Source organism: Mastomys coucha, unplaced genomic scaffold, assembly GCF_008632895.1.
Source record: "Mastomys coucha isolate ucsf_1 unplaced genomic scaffold, UCSF_Mcou_1 pScaffold21, whole genome shotgun sequence".
Lineage (NCBI taxonomy): Eukaryota > Metazoa > Chordata > Mammalia > Rodentia > Muridae > Mastomys > Mastomys coucha.
Genome location: NW_022196904.1, coordinates 56,031,768 through 56,057,847, shown reverse-complemented (window position 1 = coordinate 56,057,847; position 26,080 = coordinate 56,031,768). Strand labels below are relative to the sequence as shown.

The following is a 26,080-nucleotide window of genomic DNA, read 5'->3' as shown; positions in this document are numbered from 1 at the left end:
CAAATGTACAACAATATTCAAACTTTTCACCCTACTATATTCCCACAGCTGGAGATGGAAGCCATGGTGCTGGACACATTAGGCAGGTGTGCTGCCTCTATGGTGTCCTCAGGTCTCGGCCTCCCCAGCTTTGAACTCCTGCTTTAAATGCAGTGCTTTCCTAGGGCAATTGCAGTATTCTTAACACTGGGCATACTGGTATGTCAAACTAGGTGGACTGGTATGTCTGGCTCCACTGACATAGATAACCATCACGACAATGATGATGATGATGATGGTGGTGGTGGTGGTGATGGTGGTGGTGGTGGAGGTGGTGGTGGTAATGGTGGTGGTGGTGGTGGTGGTGATGATGATCCTATCAGCAGCAGAACGGTCACCTGGGGACAAGCACTATTCCAAGCATGTACTTACTTTAGGTGTTGCTAACTTCCACTTTTCAGAAGAAAGAACTGGGGTACAGGAAGGGAGGCAGGGGCAAGTGGATCTCTATGGGTTTGAAGCCAGCTTGGACTACATAGAGAGTTCCAGGCTAGCCACAACTACACAGTGAGACTCTGTCTCAAAAAAAAAAAAAAAAAAAAACTAATAAAATAAAATTATGTTTATTTGCGTACTACTTATACATTTACAAACACTTATGTGTGTAAAAGTCAGAGAACAAATGAATTAAAGAAGTTAGTTGTCTCCTGGAAACTGAACTCAGGTCTCCAGGCTTGGTTGCCAGTGGCTTTACTACTAAGCCATCTGACTGGGCCTACTCATTAAACTTGATTCTGAGAAGTTTCCCCCTAAGTGCATGTTCTTCAAACTCTACCTCATTCACTGAAAAGTGTTGTCTGACTTCAGCCTTCCTAACACAAGTGGCTGTTTACTTTGTATTAGAAGCCCATCAATGCCTTTTGTTAGTGGTCAAAACTCCCTCATTGTGTATGTAGAACAGGAGCCACTGTATTGGCTATTGGGGAAAAAAATAGCAAATGATGGCTATTTGCATATTTTATATTTAATACATTTTATTTTGCAAATGACTCTTAGAGCCCATTAAGTAGTTAATTGGCTTTATTTCCTTTTCAACATTTTATTTGTCTCTATAATGTAATTAGTATAGACTCTGTATTTGTTTTCCCCTTGAGTCAGCTTACCACTTTCTCCTTTTCATTATGAAATATTTTATACTTCCTTCCAAGTTTTCTCCTCACCAAGTCCTTATTTTAATTTGCTTTCCTGGTACAAAGTGCTCTAAGATGATTTTATTTCAGAAAAAAAAAAATGTCGCATCTTCCCCTTGGTACAGAGTCTCTTCTCATTTTACCACATTCCCTCGTTTAGTTTAACGTCCTTTCATTTCTATTATGTGTTATGTGTTCCAACTTTTATATCCCTCCGGCATTCGTTCTAATAGAATTGGGAGAATCTATAAATAAAAGCAGCTTCTTAGAATAATGCTTTCATTCTTCTCCTGTGTCCCCGCCCCCACTTCAGAATTTACCAGCAGACCCTCTCTGGCAGAGGCTCTGCCCAAGAAGACTAGAGTTGTCTTTGCTGCATCTAGTCTGGGGCACCCCTGGGGAAACGGGCAGGGGTCCAAATTAGGACTCCCATTCAGGACTTTGCACCACGGTGGCTGCTGGTCCTGCCCCTTGATTTCAAAAGAATCAAGAGAGGCTGAGAAGTCTTCAGGAAGTCACTCAGTCAGATCCTGAAATTAGCGAAAACGTGGCAGAGTGAGCGGGCGGGAGAAGATAATTAGCAGAGAGCGAGCCAAACTGAAGCTGCCAGGGGTGTCTGCAGCAGGCTTATCACTCTTGCACAGGAAGTTCCTATGACTGCGCGATTGGGCTCATTTACATTTTCTGAGATTGCCAGCACAGAACTAGCAAGTGAGGACCCCCAGAAGCCACGCTTGTCCCTTCAGGTGCCAAGGTGGCCTATACCCTATAGAAGTAAGTGTCCCAAAGTCAGATTCCATTGCTACTGCCTCGATGACATCACTGGCTCTATTAAACCCGTAGAAGGCTTCTAATTTTCATCTGTGAACATAACTTTGTGATTAGGACAGCACCGGCTTCCTCCTCAGGGGGCCACATCCCACCACACCCTAACTATCTTTATCTCCTAACATCTTATTATGAAAATTTGCAAACACAGAGCAAGGTTTGGAGAGATAACTGTGCAGTGAATGCCCCTATCCATGACCCCCTGCACTCCCCCCCCACACACACACACATACATGCACACTCTTCCACCACTGAAGTCCCCTCAGGGTTCTCTCCCTGAATCCACCCCACCATTAGCACATTTATTCTTGGTGTGCTCACTCTAAAGTAAACTGCCATTATCAGCACACTTCCCCTTTAAACACTTCCACATACACATCCTTATCAAGAGTTCAATATTTACTTAGGGCTTTTTCTTCTCACAGGCAAAATTCACCTGTGAGGAACTGAGCAAAAGCTCATTTCCACCACATTAGCTGAGATTTAGCCCATTCTATATCTGTGCTCTTCGAACTACCAAGATTTTACTCCCACCAAGACCTCGCCCAGATTATCTGTGAGCCTTCCCATCCACCCCACCACCCTAAGGCTGAGTCCCTCCACTCCACTCCTTTAGCTTTGTCTATTCTAGAGCTTTCTACAAATGAAATCATCTAGTTGTGGTACAAGGCCTCTTTTGCTTGGCATGATGTTTGTGAGGTCTTTCGGGTTAAGCATACCCATTGTCCGTTCCTTTATACCACTTGTTCTATGTTCCATTTCTCTGTCTACTTGCCTATGTGGATGGTGCCAGCAAATTTACAACTGTGATAAAAGTTAAATGGTCCAGGAAACCCCATAATCCTCTAGGGGAAGAGTTAAAAAGCAGTACCCCAACATGCTGAGAACCTAGCATTGCCACAGGCAGATTGGCAACCAGCTCTGACCAGCTGTGCTTGCTGTGCTTCCTGGTCTGTTTTCTCTCAAGTGGGCAAACCACACAGCACTAGCTCCCCTGGTCGCTAAGAAGGCCTGGTCCTGTCATTCATATTGCTGACACAACCTCTGTAGCTATGAGAGGCTGTTGCGGAAATTACTCTGGTATCAAGGCTAATAATATACCTCCATGAAAGAGCTTAGGACAAGACAGGGCATTTAAAATGGAATAGGTAGGTTTGGAGGGAGGATACTCCTGTTGGCTCTGTCCATTGCCCCTAACGACCCACGTGGCATCAGTTTCATGCCCACGACGCACCCAGCAACATGGCCCCGCCTCAAGACTTGCAGCCTAATTCATGCAGCCTGACAGAATGATTCAAACAAAACAAGGCAGCTGGGGGGACGGCAGCATCGGGCAGACAGGCAAGGTTCCTCAGCCTCAGCAGGAAAGATCTCCCAAAGGCAGCACCAGTCGCCAGAAATCTGCACGAGGTGGTCTGTGTTCACGACAGTCCTTAAGGATGCCACGAGACTGTCCGGCATGGAAACAGGCCAGGGGCTGGCACAGCCATCAGCATAGATCAAGTACAAAAAAGGCACATAGTGACTAACTTCAGCAAACAGTTGCTGGAGAGTGACTTTGAGTCATTGGCTTTAGGATGGGATTTTCTACAGCTCTTCCCAGCTGAACTTCGGACACAAGAAGAAAGCAGAAAACCAACCCAGGGCTTCTTGAGAAGGGTCCATGCTCAGGACTTCAGAACAACAGGGCAATGGTGTGGGTTTGCGACCCCTAGTTCCAGCAGGAGCTATATAGTGACATCAGTTCATCCATATCTACTCCAGAGACTCATCCGCATTTGATGTTGACTTAACAGGAGACAGAGTCAGTTTGGTTTTTGGTTTTCTGATGCTCCTGTCATGACTAGCGATCAAAAAGTAGAGAGCTACATCCCTAAGAAATGGGGAAGGAGTACGTGCTTAGGAAGTTATTGTGACAATATTGTGTACAAGGACACACACCTTTCTGGGAAAAGAAAGCAGCCATTCCCCAAGCAGGCTGGTGGTGTGGCTGAATGACAGGGCACTGGCCTAGCTGGCATGCAGTCCTGGATTCCATTCACAGCACTGCCAAAGTAAAACAATTGTTTAAATGAGGGGCTGAGGGGGTCTTGAACTGGCCGAACCAAGGGACAGAACCTAGTTTAAGCCACTGAAATGAAGCTGGCTTTCTTGTTTGGGTTCTTGTTCTTTTCTAATAGTATCACATCCCTGCACATGACACATTAGAGGCTGTAAAGAAAGTGTGTTAATGAGCTCTTGACAGCAAGACAGAAATAGTTTCTTTTCTATTCCAGAAAAACTGGGCTTTATCATGAGGAATATAAATTGAGGGTTTTGTCTAACTTTTAAAAATCAGCAGCATAAGACAAGGATGTGTGTGAGACCAAGCCCAGTGTCAGCTAAGAATGGACTTATTTTTCTGTCAAAATCTGTTCTCAGACAGACACACCTAAATAAACTCCAACTGAGACACAGGCAGGGATCCAAGGATGTGGGGGTCTGACAGACAGAGATCCACAGGCTTCTCCTGTGACCCTCAGAGAGGACATGCAGGAAGCTAAAGCTGTCATAGGAGAGGGACCACTGGGATGCACAGCCTGCCTACCCCAGTCCATCTCCATAGCTCAGAACCAGTCAGGCATCAGGCCAGGCTTGGATACACTGTACAACTTTACTGAATGAAAACAGTAGCAGATAAATACCCCTGCCACCAGATGCCATCGGATGTGTGGCAGAGTCTTCACAGATCTATCTATCTATCTATCTATCTATCTATCTATCTATCTATCTATCTATCTCTACCTACCTATCTATCATCCATTTCCTTCTTCCCTCTTTCCTTCCTTCCTTTCTTCCTTTCTATTTGAGACAGGGTCTCACTGTGTAGTTCTGGCTAGTGGGCCTGGACTTCACTGGGTGGACCAAACTGGCCTCAGACTCATAGAGATCCATCTGCCTCTGATTCTGAGTACTAGGATTAAAGTTGCACACTCCATACCAGCTGTCAGAACTTTGAAAAAAATATAGTGTGTGTGTGTGTGTGTGTGTGTGTGTGTATTCACACACTCACAAGCAAATAAGCATTGGGGGTGAGCTCATGGAGGCCAAAGTTGGGTGTCAGATCCCTTAAAGCTGAAGTTAGAGATGCTTACAGGATGACTGGCTGGGTACACGGGTACTGTGATCTGAACTCTGGTCTTCAAAATTGCACAATAAAGTGCAAATTATTTTATTTCATATGCATGAGTGCTTTGCCTGCAGGTCTGACTATGCATACCACTGTGTCTTTGGTGCCTGTGGGGGCCAGAAGAGGGCATTGAATCCCATGGCAATTATAGATAATTGTGAGCTGTCGTGAGGCTGCTAGAAATTGAACCCAATTCCTCTGGAAAAGCAGCCAGTGCTCTGACTTTCTGAGCATCTCTCCAGCCTCCACTAAGCCCCTATCCCCTCCAGAACGTTTCTCTCTCAAACCTTGCACTAACCTAGCTGATTTTTTTCCTCCCATGCACCCCATAGTCCATTCTCCACCTACTCTGCTCTATGCTTGGAATGAGTAAGCCCTCTAGGCAGCAGCATCACCTGGACACTGGGAGGCACCACTGAGGAAGGCTCTGCTAACAGCATGCCCACCCCAGCCACCCCTGTCTCACCACTCCTACCTTCACCCCTCCACCAGTCCCTCTGGTTACTCCCTCAGCACACTTGCCTGAGATTCTCTACTTTAAGGAGAGTTGCTTCCAAATGAGATGCTGCCCAAACACCACCTCCTGCCTGTTCCTCTGGCCAAGAAAACCCCTGTGAGGCCCTCAGATGCTACTGGTCACAAAGCCTTCCCTGAAACCCCTGGGAACAAGTTCCTGATGTTGCCCAAAGTAGCACCTGGATGTTCCTCTTCAGTGGTTAAATTTCTGTTGGCTGTAGACAGGGATCTAGACCTGTTCATCCCTGAAATATACAAAAGTCAGGCCCAACGCCTTGCAAACAAATAGCATTCCAGGTCCTACTTCAAAACCCAACAGAGAAACAAACAAACCCACTGAACTAGGTTCAAAGAAATTGCTACAGTGTTGTTAAAAAAAGAAAACAAACCAAACAAATAGGGATGGGTCTTCAAAATACATAGAGTATACCTAAATTATTCAGACAAAACTAGGCAAAGAATATAAATAGGCAATTCTGAGAAGAATGAAATGAAGATTAGATATGTGAAGGGATATTTGGCTTAAGCTGTAATTACAGAGAAAGCCAATAACCTTAATCTTGCACAGTAGAGTTGATGCGTACAGCAAGAAACCACCTTCACCCCAAAATAGTAACAATGACCTCCTCACACTCTTCTGGTGACCGTCAACCATTGTCCACCTACCTTGGGAAGTACCCAATACCCAACCCACTGTAACATGAAGACATACTATAACACATGCCCTCACTCTCTGGAGCCAGGCTACCTTGGTCTAAACCTTGGACCATTTACAAGCTGTGAAGCCATGGACTGACCTTCTCATGCATAAGATGGGAATAATAGCACCTGCCTCAAAAGCTTTCTAAGAAGGTACGTGAATCAGTACAAGGGAGAGCAGGTAGAAAATCATCTGTGGCACAGCCAGAACCAGACAGGTGTCTTGACTCTCATTGATTGTTACATTTGTTCTTGCTGTTATGTATCCCATGAGAAAGTCTCATGCACGCACCCAGAGAGGAATGAATAAGAAGGATCAGGGTAGCACGGAGGTAAGGCAAACAAACACCCATGGGTGAACAGTGCAACAAGATATATGTCACAGCTATAAAGATGACATAAAGCTCCTTATACTATCAAGAAAGCAGACAGCTCTCTATGTACCAGCAAGGAACTTCCAGGGTGGTTAAGAAAGCTAGGTATTAAAAAATGTTGAGCTGGATCCAAGCCCAACGTTGTGTATATGCACATGTCCACATTTGTCTTTTAAGGATACAAACACACACAGACAGATGTGAGCAGTGGTGATATCAGGAGGTAGGGACAACTGAGATGAGTTCTGCAAGGACATTTGTGATTTTCTTCCTCTTTATACAAAATGCACTGTTTGAACTCTATGGTGGGAACATGACTATAGAAGTCATAACTAAGTTTTTTTCAATGTTGGGGATTGAACCCGGGGCCCAGTACATGGTAGGCAAGTGCTCTGCCACTGAGCTATCTCCAGTCCTGTGATTTTTCAAAACAAATCTATATATTCATTTCTTTTTATTTTATACATATGGGTATTTTGTCTGCATGTATGGCTATGTACCACATTCATGCCTAGAACCTGCAAAGATCAGAATAGGGCATCAGACCTCCTGGAACTAGACTTACAGATGGTGGTTACCTCCCGTGTGAGAGCTAGGAATCAAACCTGAGTTCTCTGGAAGAGCCTCCCGTGCTTTTAACCACTGAACCACCTCTCTAGCTCCCAGTAATTTTTAAATATAATAAAAAAAATTCTCACAATATCCTCAGGGATTAAATTAAACAAATATTTCTAAGCTCTACAAGGACAGAAAAGTAGGACAGGTCACTGTCAATAGAGGTGTGAGCAGGGGACTGGGAAGCCACGAAGCCACCTCCCCTCAAGGTCCTGCCATTCCAAACCAAGCTCGTCCCAACACAAAGAATCCCTTGACCTAAATGTCATGGAAATATTACGCCAATTATCTGCCAACCACACAATGGCATACCAGCCATTAAAAATTACAACAGAGAATGGTTATTAACTTAGAGAGATAAGTTTTGAAACTACACAGTCTATTTGTATAAGTCATTTGTGCATATATATATACATATATATATGAGTGTGTATACACATATATTAGCACAAGTATGTGTGCATGTGCACACACAGTTATAAAGATAATGAAAAGGGGGCCAGGAAGATGGCTCAATAGTAAAGCACTTGCTGTGTCAATGTGGGGACATGAGTTTGGATCCTCAGATCTCACCTAAGACTGGGCACAGTAGCACACATCTTAATATCAGCACTCCTACAAAGAGATGGAGATTGGAGATCAGAGAATACTGAATGCTCATGGGCCACCTATTCTGGCATTCATAATGGAGAACAAGAGATCCAGTCTCAAACATGGTGGAAGTTGAAAACCTGACAGCTGAGGCTGACTTCTGACCTCACGTGTCCCATGGCCCACACATCCATATCCACACACACCCAAACACAAAGATTAAAGAACAAAAAGAAGCTGGGCAGTGGTGATGCATGCCTTTAATCCCAGCACTTGGGAGGCAGAGGCAGGCAGATTTCTGAGTTCGAGGCCAGCCTGGTCTACAGAGTGAGTTCTAAGACAGCTAGGGCTACATAGAGAAACCCTGTCTGGGGGGGGGGGGGGGAGACAAAAGGATATGGTCCAAATAAGAACTGTTATCACGGGGCTGGAGAGATGGCTCAGTGGGTAAGAGCACCGACTGCTCTTCAGAAGGTCATGAGTTCAAATTCCAACAACCACAACAACCAAACAGAACAAAATTAAAAAAAAAAAAAAAGAACTGTTATCACCTTTGGAGGGTGGAACTCTGGATGATTACTATAGTTTTCTGTTTTCAATCTTTTCCTGCATTTAAATGTTTACTTTATTGACTGCATTGAATTTCTGCAACAGATCAAGACCACAAGGCTTTGTAAGGTGAGAGTGGCTTCATTGTGTCACCCTATGTGCAGTCCTGGGTCCTGAAAGGCTTTTCTTCATCTCTCACTAAGTCCTACTTTCTGACTCTGATACTTAGTGCCATCTTGGTGGGGACACAGTGGGATATGCTAGGCTGGGGAGGGCACACACTAGGCTAGGGAGGGCACACACTAGGCTGGGGAGGGCACACACTAGGCTGGGGAGGGTAGGCACTAAGCTGGGGAGGGCACACACTAGGCTGGGGAGGGCACACACTAGGCTGGGGAGGGCACACACTAGGCTGGGGAGGGCACACACTAGGCTGGGGAGGGCACACACTAGGCTGGGGAGGGAATACAGGAAACTTTCCCTGCCCTGGAAATCCTTGGATCCAGTGTAAAAACTGCAGCTGGGGTTGGGGGGAGGCTTGGGTGCGGCTCAGTGGTAGAGTGCTTGCCTAGCATGTGTAAGACTCAGGGGTTTGATCCTAAGCAGTGCTGGTCTGCCTTCATTCCTGCATAGATAAGCCTTTGATGCAAGCTCTGGGCTAGAGGCCTGATAAGAAGGGAGGATCCCTAGTACAAGTCACCCTCACTTAGCAGGGCCACAAAGGCACCTTCCCAGGGCACCACCCTTTCTCCTGAGCCTTCCTGCCTGGGCTACAACCCTCTGCTCTCAGCTGGTTGGAAAACTTGACTCAAACCCCCACTGGCTCGTATATTCTCTTTGTACCTTTTCTAACAAGGCTGGCACTGCCAGGCTTTAAGTGTAAGCCTGCCTACACATCAGGCTGCCAAGCTGTTGAGCTGGCATCCACTAAGATGTAGTAATTTACTCAACCTCTCTGGAGGTCAATTTGCTCATCTGTCTAGTGAAGTTAATGCCAGGAATCTAGGACCAGTTAAAAGCTGGATGGTGACAGTCATGGTGGGAGTGGCATCCACTGACTAAGTTGCCATACAATTAAAAACAGTCACACCTGAGACACAGTGAGATCAGAATCCAGACTGTCACTTCAAGGCCTAAGACTTTCACTAAAGACTCGCACAGAGGCTTGGGGCAGGCCAGACTCTTTCTCTGCCACCCTTCCTGCCCTCCATCCATTATTCCTTCCACTTCCACTCCCTGATCCTGCTGCATTCTTCCGGTTCTTTGTCCACTCAGGAGCAAATGGTTCACCCTTACTTTAAGACATGGACTCTGGATACTGCCAGATATATCAGTTCTGTCCTTTGGCCTTGATTTTTAAGTTCCTGCAGGTAACCCTGAATTTGTGGAACAAGACCTGGAGAACAAGCCACCCAACAGCAAGGTACCAAAAGATGTCACTGGATAGAAACCCCGTACATGACCTCGACAGTTACAAACCTGGAAGTCAATAGAAGATGTGAAATATAGCGGGGTGGTGGTGGCGCAGGCCTTTAATCCCAGCACTTGGGAGGCAGAGGCAGGTGGATTTCTGAGTTCGAGGCCAGCCTGATCTACAAAGTGAGTTCCAGGACAGCCAGGGCTATATGGAGAAACCCTGTCTCAAAAAAACAAAAAAACAAAAACAAACAAACAAACAAAAAAAGATGTGAAAATAAAGTTAGCATTTTCCCTCATTCATACCCATGGGATCATTTACCCAGTGAGTAGAATCAAGAAACCACCTGGAATTTAAAAAAAAAAAAGTGAAGGTTTCATATTCACTGAGCCTTCTATATGCCAGGAAGCAGGCTAGGTCCTGAGGAGACACAGGTATGATTAAGATAATTCTATACCATGCTGTTATCCAGAGAGAAGATAGACCCTTCATGGAGCTCTGGATGGACAGTGCTCAACCCTGTTAGCAGTAGACAGGTTGATGAAGTTCTCTATGTAGATCACATGGAGAGAAAATGTGAGGAATAACAAGCAACAGAGGTAAAGAAAGAACACAGGTAAAGTTTCCAGAAAAGCAAAGTTCTGGCACTGCTGGAGCAAGGAGCGAGGCTTAGGGATGCGCAGGAAGCAGACTGGGCCCCTCCCTGGGGCTGTGCGCCATGCTACATGGGAGCCTCTAATGCTCTGGAACTAGGAAGGGAGAATGTGAGGCTTGTGGCTCTAAAGAACCTTCTGGTTGGTGGTGGAGGTCAAGGCTGAGAAGGGAGTCAGGGAAGGCAACCAGGCAGATATTGGATGTCAGCAGAGCATGGGGCTGGCCTGGGCTGTGTGTGGCTGCTGGCTTGGGGGTAGGGCATGAGAGGCAACTGGAGGCAGGCTGGCAGGGACTGTACCTAGTGGCTGCCAATACCGGGGAAGAGAAAAATCCAAGGAGATACCCTGGTTTCTGTCCTGAAGGACAGGGAAAGAGACAAGGTGGACAAAGAGGAGGCTTGGGGTATAGAGAGCCCCAGGGAGCTCTGGAAAGGGCCCTGAATTAAGCAGTAGTACCCTACACACACCCACACATACACACACACTGCTGGTAACCTGTCCCTCACCAGGATGACTGGAAACCAAAGGGAGAAAGTTTGGAAATCCGGGTTCCTTCAGAAACACAGGGGGTTTGTTTACCCTGTGGCAGGAGTGGCCTGGCTGGCCATTGAGAAGTTGGCCCTAGTCGACAAGGACTCTGTGACTGCTGCTGATGGCCAGTGGCAGAAATTCAAGAGTCCCTATGAGGGTCCAAGACTGACCGTGATGGTCGCTTCCTGGCCCAGTTCAGGAGGGGACATGTGTAGCACACCACTGCAGGGCAGCAAATCTGGCTGGACCTCAGCGCACTGCAGGGCCCTGCGGGGTGCGGCTTGTTTGTGCCCAAGCGGCCAAAGGGGAGACAATGAGACTATTTCTTCCCCTCTGCGGTGCCACCATCTCGACACTGAGGGCATTGATGGACTGGTTACTATGGGAACCCAAGGCTGCTGATCCCATCCCACGGAGTGTGAGGCTCCCAACAGCTGATGGCTATTCATCTTGGTTCCCTGCAGGACCAGTCAGGCCTTGCACCCATCACTATCTTCAGAATCAAAGCAGAGGCACCAGTACACCAGGAAGATGCAGGATTCCATGGAATGATGAGATGGGAGGCAGGCATGGCAGGACCCTAGGCACTGCCAGGGCACATGGGGCTCCCAGCTCAGTGTGGAGTTGACCTGACCCAGAAGCAAAGGCAGTGTCTCAGGAGGGTGTCCTCATGCATATGCACACACAGGGCTTAGTGAATTTGAAAAACAAAGGATTAAAATTTAAAAAGCAGTGGGGAAGAGATGTTCAATAACATAAGGGCTAGGGCCTGACCTCCTCAAGCCTTGAAGAACTCGCTTAAATGAGCACAGGGTCCATGCTCTCCCGGTGAGGCTTCTTAGTCATAGACTCCAAACTGACCTCAGAGGAAGAACAACCAGGGGACCAACTCCAGACTTACCAAAGAGCCTGGAGTCTAAGTGGCAGACAAGCCAGCAGGCCATAAATATCAGAGATGATGACAGTGATGAGGAGTCCAGAAGACATGTTCTCTAGGCAGGGGAATTCAGGGGAGGGCTGCTGACAGTGGAGCTGGGAAAGATGAGGGATAAACAGGAGGATGAGGTCCACTCTAGGCTGACGATGGTAACATAAGGGAAGTCCAGGGGAAGCATGAGAATGAAGAAAGAGGTTTAGAGGTATACAGCTGGGACTGGGGTGCAAGGCGGTGGTGGGGCAGAGGCATTGCAGTAGCCTGGTGGACAAGCAAGGGGCCTAGAGGGACCTGGCCTGTGCTGCACAGTGCCAGGAGGAGCAGGGGACCTCAGAGCCAGTCAGTTGGCATTGATATAGGGCTGGTTAGAGAACAGGTGTGAGCAACTGGAGCCAGAGGCAGCTCCCAGGCCTTCAGTTCAGGTACCGGAGTGGGCAGTCCCTGTATGAAACGGGGACACAAGAGAGTGAGTTTTACAGCTAAGTGTGTCCAGGTGATAACATACAGTTAGTGTCTGAGTGTACCACCTTAGGGCTAGAGGGACTAAGTTTAGTTTTTTAAAAATACATTGAGAGGCCGGGCGGTGGTGGCACACGCCTTTAATCCCAGCACTTGGGAGGCAGAGGCAGGTGGATTTCTGAGTTCGAGGCCAGCCTGGTCTACAGAGTTCCAGGACAGCCAGGGCTACACAGAGAAACCCTGTCTCGAAAAACTAAAAAAAAAAATACATTGAGAGATGTTAAGTTTCAATGCTAAGGAGAAGCCCACTGTCCTAGAGAGGACAGCATGCCAAGCACAGTGCGTATGTGGTAAGGGAGAGCCAGGCGGAAGGGACGGAAAACACTGACTGTGGCATCATTAGTCAATCGTTTATTTCATCAGGAACAGGAAAGCTTTCAGCGAGAGGGTGACTTGCCCTTGACTGAGAAGCGGGGACAGGGTCACCTGCCAAAGGTGACAAACGTGTAAAGTCAGCCACTTTGTATGGGTCTGGGCCCAGGGCCTGTCAATCAAGAATTCGTCAGACTCTAATTGAACCAAATACCTCATGGCCAGTAGGTGACATCTCCCTACAGAACTGGCGCAAGGGTCCCTTCCTAAAGTTACGTCCCACAGGCACTCACACAAGAAACATCAGACAGCGTGAGGACATGCCAGGGCTTCTCATTACCCAAGGTCACAGCACAGCCTTGACAGCCAGGAGGAAGAGCAGCACTGAGAGAACAGGTGCACGGAAGCTCTTCTGTGTGCCCATCCTGGGAGGACTTGGATTTGGCTGAGAAGGGCTCAAAAATCAGTTTAAATAAAAAAGTCTGTGCAGAGGCTCCAAGGCCCAAACAAGCTTGGGATGTTCCCAGGACAGCAGGGGATTGCTAGACAGTGGGAAACAGAATCTGACCAGCCGCTGTGTGGCCCACTACGGCCACCCAAAAGGCAAGGCACACTGAGTCTCAGTGTCTGCAGGCTCCCTCGCCCCGGGTCTACTGCTGTGTTTCTGATGTGCTCACCCACCGATGTCTGCTGGGAAAACACTTGAACAGTTCCAGCAGGCTGGTCAGCTGGCTAGACATTCAGACCTCATTCCACGTCTGCCTTTGGACCCTGCCATTAGGGGTCTTCCTGTTCCACACACCCTAGCCAGATCAGCTCTGGTCACTGCTCTCCACCTCAGTCCCAGTGAGTCAGAAGGGTAAGCTAGTCAATCAAAGCCCTGTCCACTTTGACTATTGAGTAACAGATGCCCACTGAGACAGTTCGACATAAGCCTCAGAATGCTAATCTTGTCTGGGTCCCCCGTGCACATCCAGGACCTCTCCCCAGCCAGCTGGGCATAACAGCAAGACAGCTTCTGACCAAAAAGCAGTCCTTAAGAACTATGTCACAAACGACTGGCACTTTGGGTATCGCCGTGTCCCCATCAAGCTCCCAGTGCTTCAGCGGGAACAAGTTCTGGCTCGCTATTCTAACACCTGGTTAAGACCTCAGCTGGCTCTTTCCTTGTGAGGACAAGCTGTCCACAGCGCAACCGTTTCCCTCTGCTGACAAATGGATTCCACAGGCTTACCTGAAATTTTAGGCCAGGGATGGCCTGCTCGCCAGCTATTTTAAGGATGACTATTTAGGGCAAGTTCAAAATCATTTAAGGCTCTTAGATCTTTTAGGGCCCTGGCAGCCAGCCTGCTCTTTTATGTTCAAACTTAGAACTAACAAATTAGCTCAATACCCCAGGCAAAGCAAAAACACGAGGGAAGCAGTGTGTCAGAGTGCCACCCTCCAGATAAACATCACTCCTAAGAGCTGCAGATGCCTAGCTGCAGTTCAGTTCGGAGTGTGCACAGGATTGCGTTTCCTGCCCAGCCCATAAACAACTTGCCTTGTCTAGGAATCATCAGTGTCAGAGGTAACTGAGTACATGTGCTGGAATGAGGGACCTTCCGCCAAGAAAGAGAACAAAAAACGTTAGAAGGGACTGGCAATGGCCAGGAGTCAGAGTGCTCGGGGCTTGGTGCCATTCTGTCCAAACAGCCTGTGATCTATGCCCAGGCTTTCTGTAAGTAGCTATCTCCTTGACAAGTGGATGGCTCCCTTCTGGGGGGTTTTAAAGTGAGAGCTTCTTAACCCAGGCCCAAAGGTACCTTAGGTACCCATGAATGTGTTCCAGGAAGTCCAAGAACACTGTGGTTTTTTTCCCCTTTAAAGACGTTTTATGCGTCGATGTATATGTGGACATGGATGCATGTACATAGGCATGCTATAGGCACACGTGCAGAATCATATGTAATGTACTCTGACTTGAAGAAAAAAATGTGAAATATCTGGATATAATTCAAATATTAGCCAGATATGTCTCTTTTAGTGCAGTTGTTCTTCATTACCCACAGGAGAAGTTCTAGAATCCTCACAGATACCACAAACAAGGATGTTCGCCTCCCTGTACAAATGACAGGGTTATTTGTAAAGAGCATCCTCCCTCACACTTTAGATCATCACGAGATGACTTATGACACCTAATCCCAAGTGGGCCTGTGCATAGAGTTGCTCCATATTGCTTAGGGAAGAACAAAAGCACACAATGCCCATGTCTGACACAGAAGCATTGCTTCCTGAGTAGATTAACCCAGTACAGTCACAGAGGACATAAAGGCGGCTGCAGAGATCTCTCTGCAATTAAGAGTTCTGCTTGCTTTCTCAGAGGACCAGGGTTCAGGTCCCAGGCACCTACAAGGTGGCTCAAAACACCTGTAACTCCAGTTCCAGGGGATTAGACACCCTCCTTCTGACCTCCACGGGCACCACACACATATGTGTTGCACATACATACATGTGGGAAAAACACTCACAAGCATAAAGTAAAATAATAAATCTTTTAAAATTCAAAAAAAAAAAAAATTAAGGAAGCTGTAAGTCTTCCCCTTCCTAGAAGCTACTACAAACTAAAATTTGAAGGATTTTCCTTGCAGCCTAGGCTTCTAAATTTTTGCTACATGTACGCTCACCCATCAATAATAATATGCTATGCTTTGTTTTTAAAAGCTCACATGAACATTGTACCTCTGAAGCTGCCTTGTAAAACTCAGTGCTTATTGAACTATGTACATTTGTACCTTCTTCACGTCTGTAGCCACTGCCTGCTATGTCCTGGTGTGAGTCTTCTGGCTCGCCTTTTCGCTCTTCTTCTGGTGGCTGTTTAGGCTGCTGTTCCCTTCGTTTATGAAATAAGTCTCAGTGGGCAATCGCCTCTGAGCCTCCTTGTTCATACAGCAAGTTTCTCGAGTTACAAGCCTTGCGATACAGTGGTTGGTGCAGCGTGTCTCACCTTAGCACCAGAATGCTCTGTAAAGTAGGTGCCAATTTCAACCAGTAGCAACAAGAGGTCTCCAGGCTCCACATCCCTGCCAACACTTGACACTGACACTGTCGGGGGTTTGCCAATCAGATAGGTGTGAAATGGTGTCTCCCTGTTGCCTTGGGGCAGCTCCCAGCCAGGCTAAGCGCCTTCTTTTTATTGGCCATTTGGGTGACCTCTGTTCACATATGTCTCTGCTTTTCTACCGAGCTTTTATCTGTTTTCTCATTCATTTGTTTGATTTTTCAGTTATCTTCTCTAACTACTTTCTTTTCCCAGTCTATTGCTTTCTTAATACTCTTAGAGGACTGCCCTTTGTACAGACTTTTTTTTTTTTGCTTGGCAATCTCTTCCTTTTATACCAGTTTGTTATTTATGAGCTCTAATATTTATTCAAAATTTTAATCAAAAATAAAAATGCCAGACTAAGAGAAACCTCAGACTACCAGAATGAGAAGCGAACCCTCCGGGCAGGCATATCATAAGAGCCGGATTGCTGGAGCAGAGGCTAGCAGAAGCCAGCGGCTGCTTCTTTAAATTTCTAGACCAAGAACTTTAAAATAGTTACTACTGTCCCATTTTTAAAAATCCCAAATTCAAATCTATTTTGTTTAAGACCTCCCCTCCTTTCCTGGCGCCATAAGGGTAGGCCAGGATATACTTTTCTCAGAGTCTTATAAGCACTCAGAGCTTTAATCCCGTCTAGAATTTAACATATGTATAGTGTGGGCTAAGAGTCTAATTGTTTCTCCATGTGGGACAGTCGTTCTTCCAGAACCACTTATTAACTAAATGGCCCATCTTTCCTCATCCATCTGTAGTTCCTCAGCTGGCACGCACAGGCTCCCACGCACCCTTGGCTTTGAGTCCACTCCACGGATGGGTGGAACCATGGCTGGCCCAGTGCCAGCCTGCTGTGATCCCAGCACCCCTCCTGGTTCTTCTTTCCCAGACTTGTCTGAGGGATTCTTGGACCTCACTATACCATATGAACTCTATGGTTCACTTGTGGAGTCTACATATAGTTCAATCCCATGGGGATTTGTGAGATTACAATGGATTAATGGATTCATGGGAGGTGCAAATAGTTTCACAGGGGCTGTGGTCCAGTGACAGAGCATCAGCACCATCCGTTCCTTGACTCCCCCAAATGAAAACATTTCCATCCATTCTCCCCTTCAAGTGACTCATCCCTAAGTATCTTACAGCTTTGATGATGAAATGAACTACAGTCACTCTTGTCTTCTACCTGCCGAGTACACCCAGCAGCCCGCTCAACTCTCTCATGAGTGCTCATGACTAATCTCTCTAGGTTCCCTTCCTTTCTCTATCCATATAGTTGTGGCAACTGTCAATGACAGTATTTGACCCTTCCTAATTTTTACTTTTTTAAAACTATTGTTTCATTTATCTACTTTGTGTGTGTTCAGATGCGCACACACGTGTGTGTGCCACAGCATACACATGGAAATCAGAGGACAACTTTGGGAGTTGGTCCTCCCCTTCCAGCACATGGGTCCCACGGATCGAGTCCAGGTCATGAGACTTGGCAGGAATCCCTTTACTCACTGAGCCATCTCACTGGCCCATGACTTTTATTTCTTGCTAAAAAACAAACTTGTTGCATTACCTGGAATGATGCCTAAGAGGAAGAAACGGCAGCTAGCTTGCCTTTATTAGATGCATAGTGTTTAATGGAAAAGGACAGAACCTGCATCAGACTGAAAGAGATCCATAATTTGAAAGAGGTCAATAATTGCTGCCCTGAGTTACCTGTGGATCACGTTAAATAAATCAAATCAGGTTATCAATTGTATAAAAATAAAACAGTCGAGCAAGAATGTCAGAGCACAGCCAGAAAGACGGACAAGAAAACCAAGGCTGTGACTCAGGCAGGTACAGAACAGAGCTCTAATTGCCCATCAAGGGTTTAGAAGAAACAGTCACACAAAGGCGGTCGCAGTCTCGGAGGCGAGAAAGCAGAAAGAGACAAAGCAGTTATCATAATGGCAGGGGTGACACATGGTTACCGTGTGAACACAAACAGCTCCCTCTCTTAACCCCCCACCCCATTTACTCATCTATAAAGCAAAACTAAAAACATCTACATCTTATTCATGACTCACAAATTCTCCTGCTTGAAAATGGCAATAAGGTTTTTAAAGAGTTCTTACTGAGTAGGTAGAGGTTGGAAAGCTCCGGGCCTTTTCCACATTAGCCCCACTTAAAGGCAGGGAAAGAAAAGCTGGTTTGGGAATAAAGAAATAATAAGGCTTTCCTTGGAGACAGCTCCTACCCCCAAACCAGTCATCTCGCAGCTCGGAATGTCCCCATCGCATCCCTCCCAGAACAAGGCCTACCAAGTGGAGTGACAGGCTGTGTGGAGTCTGTGTGCACTGTTCAGAGAGACCTCTGGGGCCACCCAAGAACATCATAACATGCCTAAAAAAAAAATCTTCTCACCCACAGGCAAAATCAGGAGCATAGACCTTGCTCATGAGCAGTTCAGTGAGATACAGTAGATTCAAAGGCTAGCACACCCAGGAGGTGAGCAAGGTTATTCCAAGAATGTCAAAGGAAGAGCTAACTACACCTCTCTGCCTCCTGTACTGTAGAGCAGAGTTCTTCTTCACCTCCTCTCTCCTCACTTAATTATAGGGACCCAAATCCCAGGCACTTTGTAATTTACCACCCAGTTTAAGAATCACTTTTAGTTGAGACAAATTGCCGGGGCACCTGGACAGAGCAACTTAGAGTGGCAGGAGCCGGGAGTGCTAATCAAACAGGAGAGCTTTCTTCAGCCCAGACAATCAGTCCTGGAGCTTTGACAGCTACAGAGAGCAATGAAGCCAGGGCCACCAAAAGGCAAAATCTTAGTTAGCTCTTTGGATGTTTGAAGACACAAAAGCTGATTCTTTTCTTTTGGATAAACTCTGACCTGGAACTTCACAGAGCAGAATTTCCCCTTCCAGGAGGCCTTCCACCTCACATCAAGTGCGGAAGAAATGTCATTTTGATCATGACCAAGCACACGTTGCTGGCTTTGTCGCAGATAATGATGAAACTAAATTTAATACTGCCTGCTACTGCAGTTTGAGTTATGAGGCCACACTCCCTTCATTTCACCTGATTCTCCAGAGTGTGTAGTTTGTGGATCTGTCAAGGTGCTGAGAGCTCTCCTGGTGGGACTGCACATTTGAGCCTGCTGAGGCCCCTCCACGGGCTATAAACAGGAATCAACCCGACCCATTGCCCCTCTGCAGGACTGCAATAGGAAAAGGCACCCTGCCTTGGCAGTCCTTGGGAGTTGTGTGGACTTAGTGTCCTATCTTGGCTTCTCGTAGTGTAAATGACAGCCAGCTTATACCACCAGGGGTGAGAGAAAGGGCATTCCATGCCTTGCTTCTGAACACTACCAGCTCATCTCAACAACTTCGGGCAGTACAAAGTCACTACCCCTACGTAGGTGCAAATCAAGAATTGGCATGTCCAAGGTCATGTAGCTAGTGGGCAGACAGCTGCTTTTCCAGCTGCATCCAGACCCTAAAGCAAAGCAATCCGTCTGTGACTAGAAAGGTTTTAAGTGCAGAGTTCAGCCTACAACCAACCCGCAGCTCCTAGGTCCTGCTTGCTCCCTGACCCGAACCTGACTTCTGGGCACAGGCACCGGCGCACCACACCGAGGGAAAGCCAGTCCCTGAGTTGCCCGGATCACGCTCATCTCGCCCAACCAGCGCCTGATAGCCTTGGCGCGCGCACCGGAGCCCAGAGCCCCGGGCGACCCGTCGAGGGCAGAGTGGCCCAAGACGGAGCTAGGGCTCGGAGGCCACGGGGAATTGGGTAGACGCTGATGATGGCGCGGGTGGGCAGAGCGCAGCGACCCCTTAGGCGCCAACTGGAGCGCGGCTGGGCAGGTGTAGGCGCCCGACCCGGGCTTCCGAGGCCACACTTCCGAGTGCGAATGCTCGGCGACACCGCCGGGGGACCCATGGCCTCGGGCTCTCGCGCGTGACCGTCCACGCAGGTTACCACCTCCTTCCCGCCGAGTGTCCCACGGCAGACCCAGCGAGTCACCGCAGGGAGCCCCCCTCCGTCCCCAGCGGTGCGGGCCGCCTTCCCACGCGGCGCCGCTGGCCGCGGGCTTGGCGAGGCGCCCCCTCGCGCGTGGCCGCCGGCGGCCGGGAAAGTTTGGGGCGCGCGGGGCCGGCCGTACTCACCTGGCCCAAGTTGAGGTAGCCGTGCGCCGCAGCCACGCGGTCCGCCGCGCCGGGGCCGCCCAGCACTTGCACTGCCCAGTGGTTGGTGTAGACGGGGCGCGGCGGTGGCAGTGCAGAGCAGGCGGCCGGCAGCGCGAGCAGAAGCAGCCAACGCCAGGGGCGCGGCGGGAGCGGCGGGAGCCCCTGCCGGCCGGCGGCCCCTGCGCCCCGCGCGACATCGGCGACCCGGGGCGGCGGTCGGGGCCCGGGCGCTGGCGGCGCGCGCGGAGGCATGGCAGCGGCAGGCTCGCGCGGCGCCCGAGCAGCGAGTGCGCCGGGGGGTGGGGAGCCGCCTTTTAAAGCCGCTCCGCGCCGGGGAAGCGCCGCCGCCGCGGGCGGGAGCCGGGGAGGAGGAGGCCGCCGCGGCGCGTTCCCGCCCGCGCGGCCCGGTGGCGCCCCTGGGCCCGCGCTCGTGCGGCAGTCTCCCGGCCCGCCAGCAGCCTGGGGCCGGCGCAGGGGGGGCAGGCTCGAGACTTCGGGTCTCTCGGGACTCGGCGCTGCCCGGAGTGGCAGCCTCGGCTCCGCGCGTTCTGCTAGAAGCCGGGAGGGCTCTGGGCATCCCACGTGAGTTCCCCACATCCCGGAGGAGTTGACTTAGAGCCGCACCTTCCTACCGGTTGCGCCCCTGGAGGCTGAACTCACCTGCTGGGGTCCCCAAGGCTAGACAGCCTTGCTCAACTTAGCTGTGGCAGTGAACGTGCAAATGTGCAGGATCTTCAGGGGGAAACGATGCCAGGAAAACACTAGGGTGTCCCAGGACCTGGCCTGACCCCAAGACCACATTGAATGGGCAAAGGGCATGTGGCGAACTTAGCTGGAATCCACGAGAGTATTGGGGACACAGCGTCCATACAGGGCTGAGGCTTAGCTAGGAAGGCTGTGCAGGTGAACTCCTTAGCTGACCACTTAGCATCTATGTGATCTTGGGCCTCTTTCTGTCCTTGCTGGGCCTGTAAGATGGGGATAACAATAGCATCCATCCATCGCTGTTTTGAGGATGTCAGCTCTTCCCTTGCAATCAGCTGACAGTAATGTTTGTTTTGATGAGCCCGGGGCCTGCCACGTGCTTGGTATTCCCTAGATTGTGTACACTCTTAAAAGTACCCACTGAACTAAGACCAGTCAGTGTGAATGTGAGTTGACTCATCCTTACCCTCCCTCCTGGAACAGCCTGGAGAACTAGGGACACATTCAAGCTGTGAAGATGCAATGATGAGAGGCTGGGATGGCTGCAAGCCTCTGAGGACTCATTGGTCCCAACTGGCCCCATAACAGAAAGCAAACCCTCACCCTGATTAATACAGGAGGGAAACTGGAAACCAAATACAGCAAAACAGGGCAGAGAAGGCCTTAAGTCAGGAAGGAAGTCATTTCACCAACACGCAGGTTCCAAGAGCACCTGGTTCCCAGACTGGTACTATATGGAATTCACTTGTCTATAGCCAGGCAGATCAGACAGACAGACATGCCAGGGAATACAGGGGAGAGAGAGGGCAGGGTCTACAGAGAACCACCTGAAGTCTTTTCCAACATTCCTCTCAGGTGTCCTTGGGTTTTATATCCCACATGATCCATTTTTTCTACAAACACAAGTTACCCTAATGAAGGTGGAAGAAGAGGAGGAAGCTCAGTAGGGGGCCTAGCCTGTCGTTGACTCATCCCAGATCCTGTGCTGTGCTTCAAGAGCATTGCCTGTGTGAAGACCCTGCACGGTGTGCATATTCTAGATGATGTGGAGCGCCTCGTACCTCCCAAGAAGGTACCCCTGTCCCCCTGTTACAGCAGTTATCTTGACAGGCTGAGATGTGGGGTTTCTGTAATAATTTGGTAGATGAAGGGATTCAGCCTACTGAACTGAGAGGAGGCTAAAATGCATCTGAATCTTGTACTTGGAGGGGTCAGGATGTATTTTGTTAACCAGGCTGATCCACTGGGACTAAACTCCCTGCTTGTTGTAGAAGTACCTGGGCCACAGCGTGGCTATAGGAAGACCAGCTCGCCAAAATGAACATCCTAAATCAAATCGCCGCCTGTGAGTTTCCAATTGATTTACTCGGTGACAGGATTAACTCAATCACAAAAGTCCCAGCCCTTTGCGCTGAGATAGGATCTGTAATAAAACTTGCCTCATCTTCCTGCAGGGAGGGGATTTCATTACTCACTCAGCCCCGCTCTCCAGATGTCCGGATGGCCCTGAGGTGCACACAGCTCCCAGGCTGGGAGTGTGTGTGTGGGGGGGTGGGGGGTGCTTCTTCCCTAGATTGAGGTCAGCCAGGTTGGGCAGGACAGGACAGGAACTGGAAAGGTGATTGGAGGTGGCCATGTCTCAAAAGTTAGAAAATATCATCCAGAGATGCTTTTACTGACATCTTCCCAAACAGAAGAAAAGAGGAGCGTTGGGGTGTGTTAATGGAATTGTATTCTTATGCCTACTACTTCTTGTCCTGGATCAGCAGGAGCAGGGCTGCCTAGCTGGGCCACAGTGTGCTCCGAACTCAAGGCTTCTGTTGCAGTTATTCATGTGCTTGTCTCGTGTGGTCCTCGAAAACAGGACATGTGCCTTTCTGTTGTCACATCTCCTACCATGGCAATGATATATCGTTAATGTTATGTACTCTAAATACGTATTTCTTGAATGAATTTTTCACCTCTGTAAAGGAAATTATAAAACAAACTCTATGGTGATTTATATATCATATATATTGAATTATGTTATACATGCATGTTGGTGTGTACCGCACAGACTCTTGGGACTCAGAATTATCTCCATTTAAGTGATAGAAACTTGACTGCAGAATTGTACCTTTCTTTGTGAGTATGCTAGGCTCTACAGGACAGAATGATAGTTCTGTGTTGCACGGGCAGAGCCTTCAGGGGACCGGAGAAGAGTGAGTACTCAGCCCACAGGTTGGAGCACTCACTTGGGTGTGATCTCCCACAAGTTGCTTCAGTCTCCTCTGCTACAAGTGGCAGTGACACTGTTGTCCCTGTGGAGGGCACTGTGAGGATGACAGGAGCTGGTTGGTGTGGAGCACCCAGTGAGTGCCTTATACTTGACTGCACTGATGACTGTGCTTTGCTGGGTGCCAGACACTCCACAGTGGGGCCCAGTGGTTGGCATTGCTGTGTTTTCCTGTGTGAGGCTGAGGGCAAGGAAGTGAACCATCTGTATCAAAGCCCAGTTGGCATTATCTTCCTTTGGAACCAGGAAAACAGCTCATGACTGAGGCTCTGCTGTCACCACTGGTTGGGAATGAAACTGAGTTTCTCCAGAGAAGGTTTGTGTTGACCTGGGACCACTAGGTCCTGAGGCCACTTGAGGACCTGCTTTACAGTGTGATCTCAAACTGAAAACTGTAGGGTTAACCCAGTGCAATTCTCCCTGTATTTCTCTCTATCAGAACCAATGCAGAGGATTCAGGGTTTCTTATTATCCCTCTCTGCATAGTGGTTCCCCACCCCCACCCCCATTTTCTTCCACATCAACAATGTAGCTTTTGCATTGTTTTCTGTAATACTCTACCTGTTAAATGTTAAAAAGAACATTTGGTGGTGCATACCTTTAATCCCAGCACCTGGGAGGCAGAGGCAGGCAGATTTCTGAGTTCAAGGCCAGCCTGGTCTACAGAGTAAGTTCCAGAACAGCCAGGGCTACACAGAGAAACCCTGTCTCAAAAACAAAACAAAACAAAAGAACATTTATTTTATTTAAAATTATGTTATGTATGCATGTGGGCATATGCACCCACTTTTGTGGGTGCCTATGGAGGCCAGAAATGGGCCATGGATTCCCTGGAGCTGGAGTTACGGGTGATTGTGAGCTTCTCAACATGAGTCCTGGAATCAAATTCCCGTTTTTTTGTTTTTTTTTGTTTTTTCAAGAGCAGGAAGCTCTCTTGACTGTTGAACCACCTCACCAGCTCCTGACATCTTCTTTCATAACACCTCAGAGCCAGGGGAAGTGGAGGGGGGAGGAGGATGGTTTAGTCAATGAAGTGCTTGCTGTCCAAGTATGAAGGCCTGACTTTGGATCTTTGTTATTCCTGCAGTGGGAGGCCACCTGGGGGATCCTCTGGTTCTTGTCATCTTGTCAGCCTTGCAGAATTGTTGAGCTCCTAGTTCAAGAAACCCTGTCTCAAAACATCAGGTGGAGCCAGGCGGTGGTGGCACACACCTTTAATCCCAGCACTTGGGAGGCAGAAGCATGCGGATTTCTGAGTTCAAGGCCAGCCTGGTCTACAGATTGAGTTCCAGGGCAGCCAGGGCTAGACAGAGAAACCCTGTCTTGAAAAACCAAAAAAAAAAAAAAAAGAAAGAAAGAAAAAGAAAAAAAAAATTAGGTGGAGAGCAATTGTGGAAGACAGGGCCAACCTCTGACCTCTATACATGTGTCCATGTGTGCATGAACATTTGCCCACACACACACATACAAAATGACAGCTATAGTACATTAAATCATGCTGTAACAATAACACATTAAATCTCTACCTTCTGATGGAGAACACGTAAGATCGCGGATGTTGGTGTTAGTGCCTTTAAGACACAGCTCAGTAAAGAGACCTGTTGGACTGCCCCAAATGTACTTGCCTTTCTCTCCTTGTGGCTTCTGCTAATATCCACGGAGCTTTGATCTCCCTTCTTGCTTGTTTTGTTTTCCATCAAAATTGATTGTGATTATTCTGCAAAGTGAAGGCTCCCTTTGAACTGGTTTTAATTGTCAAATCCTGCCTATTATGTCTCTATTAGGAGATCACCAGGTTGTTTCAGGCAGGGCTTAAAAAAACATCCCAACAAACCCAACTTTCTTGAGATCAGATAAACGTCAAAGGTAGACCACTGATGTGACTTCAGGAAGGGACTTAAGACATGGGAATGAGTCTCTGCTCCCCATGCCCTCAAATACCTTTGCCTAGGCCTAAGGCCCAAAGTTTTACCTAGCCACATCCACTTCTCTCCCAGTTTGCATTTTTTTCTCTCTCCCTTTCATTCCTTGGGAATCCTATCCACAGTTCTCCCTTGCTGGATCTAGTTAAAGTTTCCTCCTCACAGTTCCACCTCCTCTGCCTGGCCCTCTAGGCTCTGTTGCCCCCATCCGGAGACCTCTCTTGGACCAGCAGACACAGCTCCTGCATCATTTTCTGCCTCCAGTTCAATTCTCTCTTCTTATCTGTACCCTAGATTTCTTAAAGAAGAGCCTCCTGAAAACAGCCTTCCCTGCATACACAGTTATCCTGGACCCAGCAGCTAGTATCCTTGGTCTTCTTTCATAACCTCACATACAAGCTTGAGTGTCAAAAGCAAAACAAAACAAGAAACTAACAAAAAAAAATCTCAAAGTCTAGGAAGCCTTTCCTAAAAGAGGCTCTACAATGTGTTCCACTTATTTGCCTTGAAGGACTTCCTAGGCTGGGAGCTACACATGACTAAATGTTACAATGTTGCGATCCCGGCTTCTGTAGCAATTAGGATGCCTTTGGTTACAAAACTCTTGAATGACCAAGGGAAGACGATATCTCACTCTTTAACAACAGACAGGCAACTTGGAATCTCCATGATATGGAGGCTGACAATGACTTTTTTATACTTGACCTGGCTTGGTCTGTCTTAGGGTTTCTATTGCTACACAAAACATCATGACCAAGAAGCAAATTGGGGAGGAAAGGGTTTATTCAGCTTACACTTCCACATTGCTGTTCATCACCAAAGGAAGTCAGGACTGGAACTCAAGCAGGTCAGGAAGCAAGGAGCTGATGCAGAGGCCATGGACAGATGTTACTTACTGGCTTGCTTCTCCTGGCTTGCTCAGCATGCCTTCTTATAGAACACAGGACTACCATCCCAGAGATGGCACCACCCACAATGGTCTGGCTCTCCCCCCTTGATAACTAATTGAGAAAATGCCTTATAGCTGGATCTCATGGAGGCATTTCCA

General features: G+C 48.1%; 1 protein-coding gene across 2 annotated transcripts in view; it reads right to left on the bottom strand.

Moving 5' to 3' along the window:
• Positions 1-20,455, bottom strand: part of Pcsk6 (proprotein convertase subtilisin/kexin type 6) — a 190,090-nt gene extending 169,635 nt beyond the window's left edge. For both annotated transcript variants that reach the window (XM_031386912.1, XM_031386913.1), the window contains exon 1: positions 20,110-20,455. In XM_031386912.1, coding sequence (XP_031242772.1) covers positions 20,110-20,382 — 273 coding nt within the window. In that variant the 5' untranslated portion in view covers positions 20,383-20,455. The remainder of the gene's footprint in view (positions 1-20,109) is intronic.
• Positions 20,456-26,080: the final 5,625 nt, after the last annotated feature.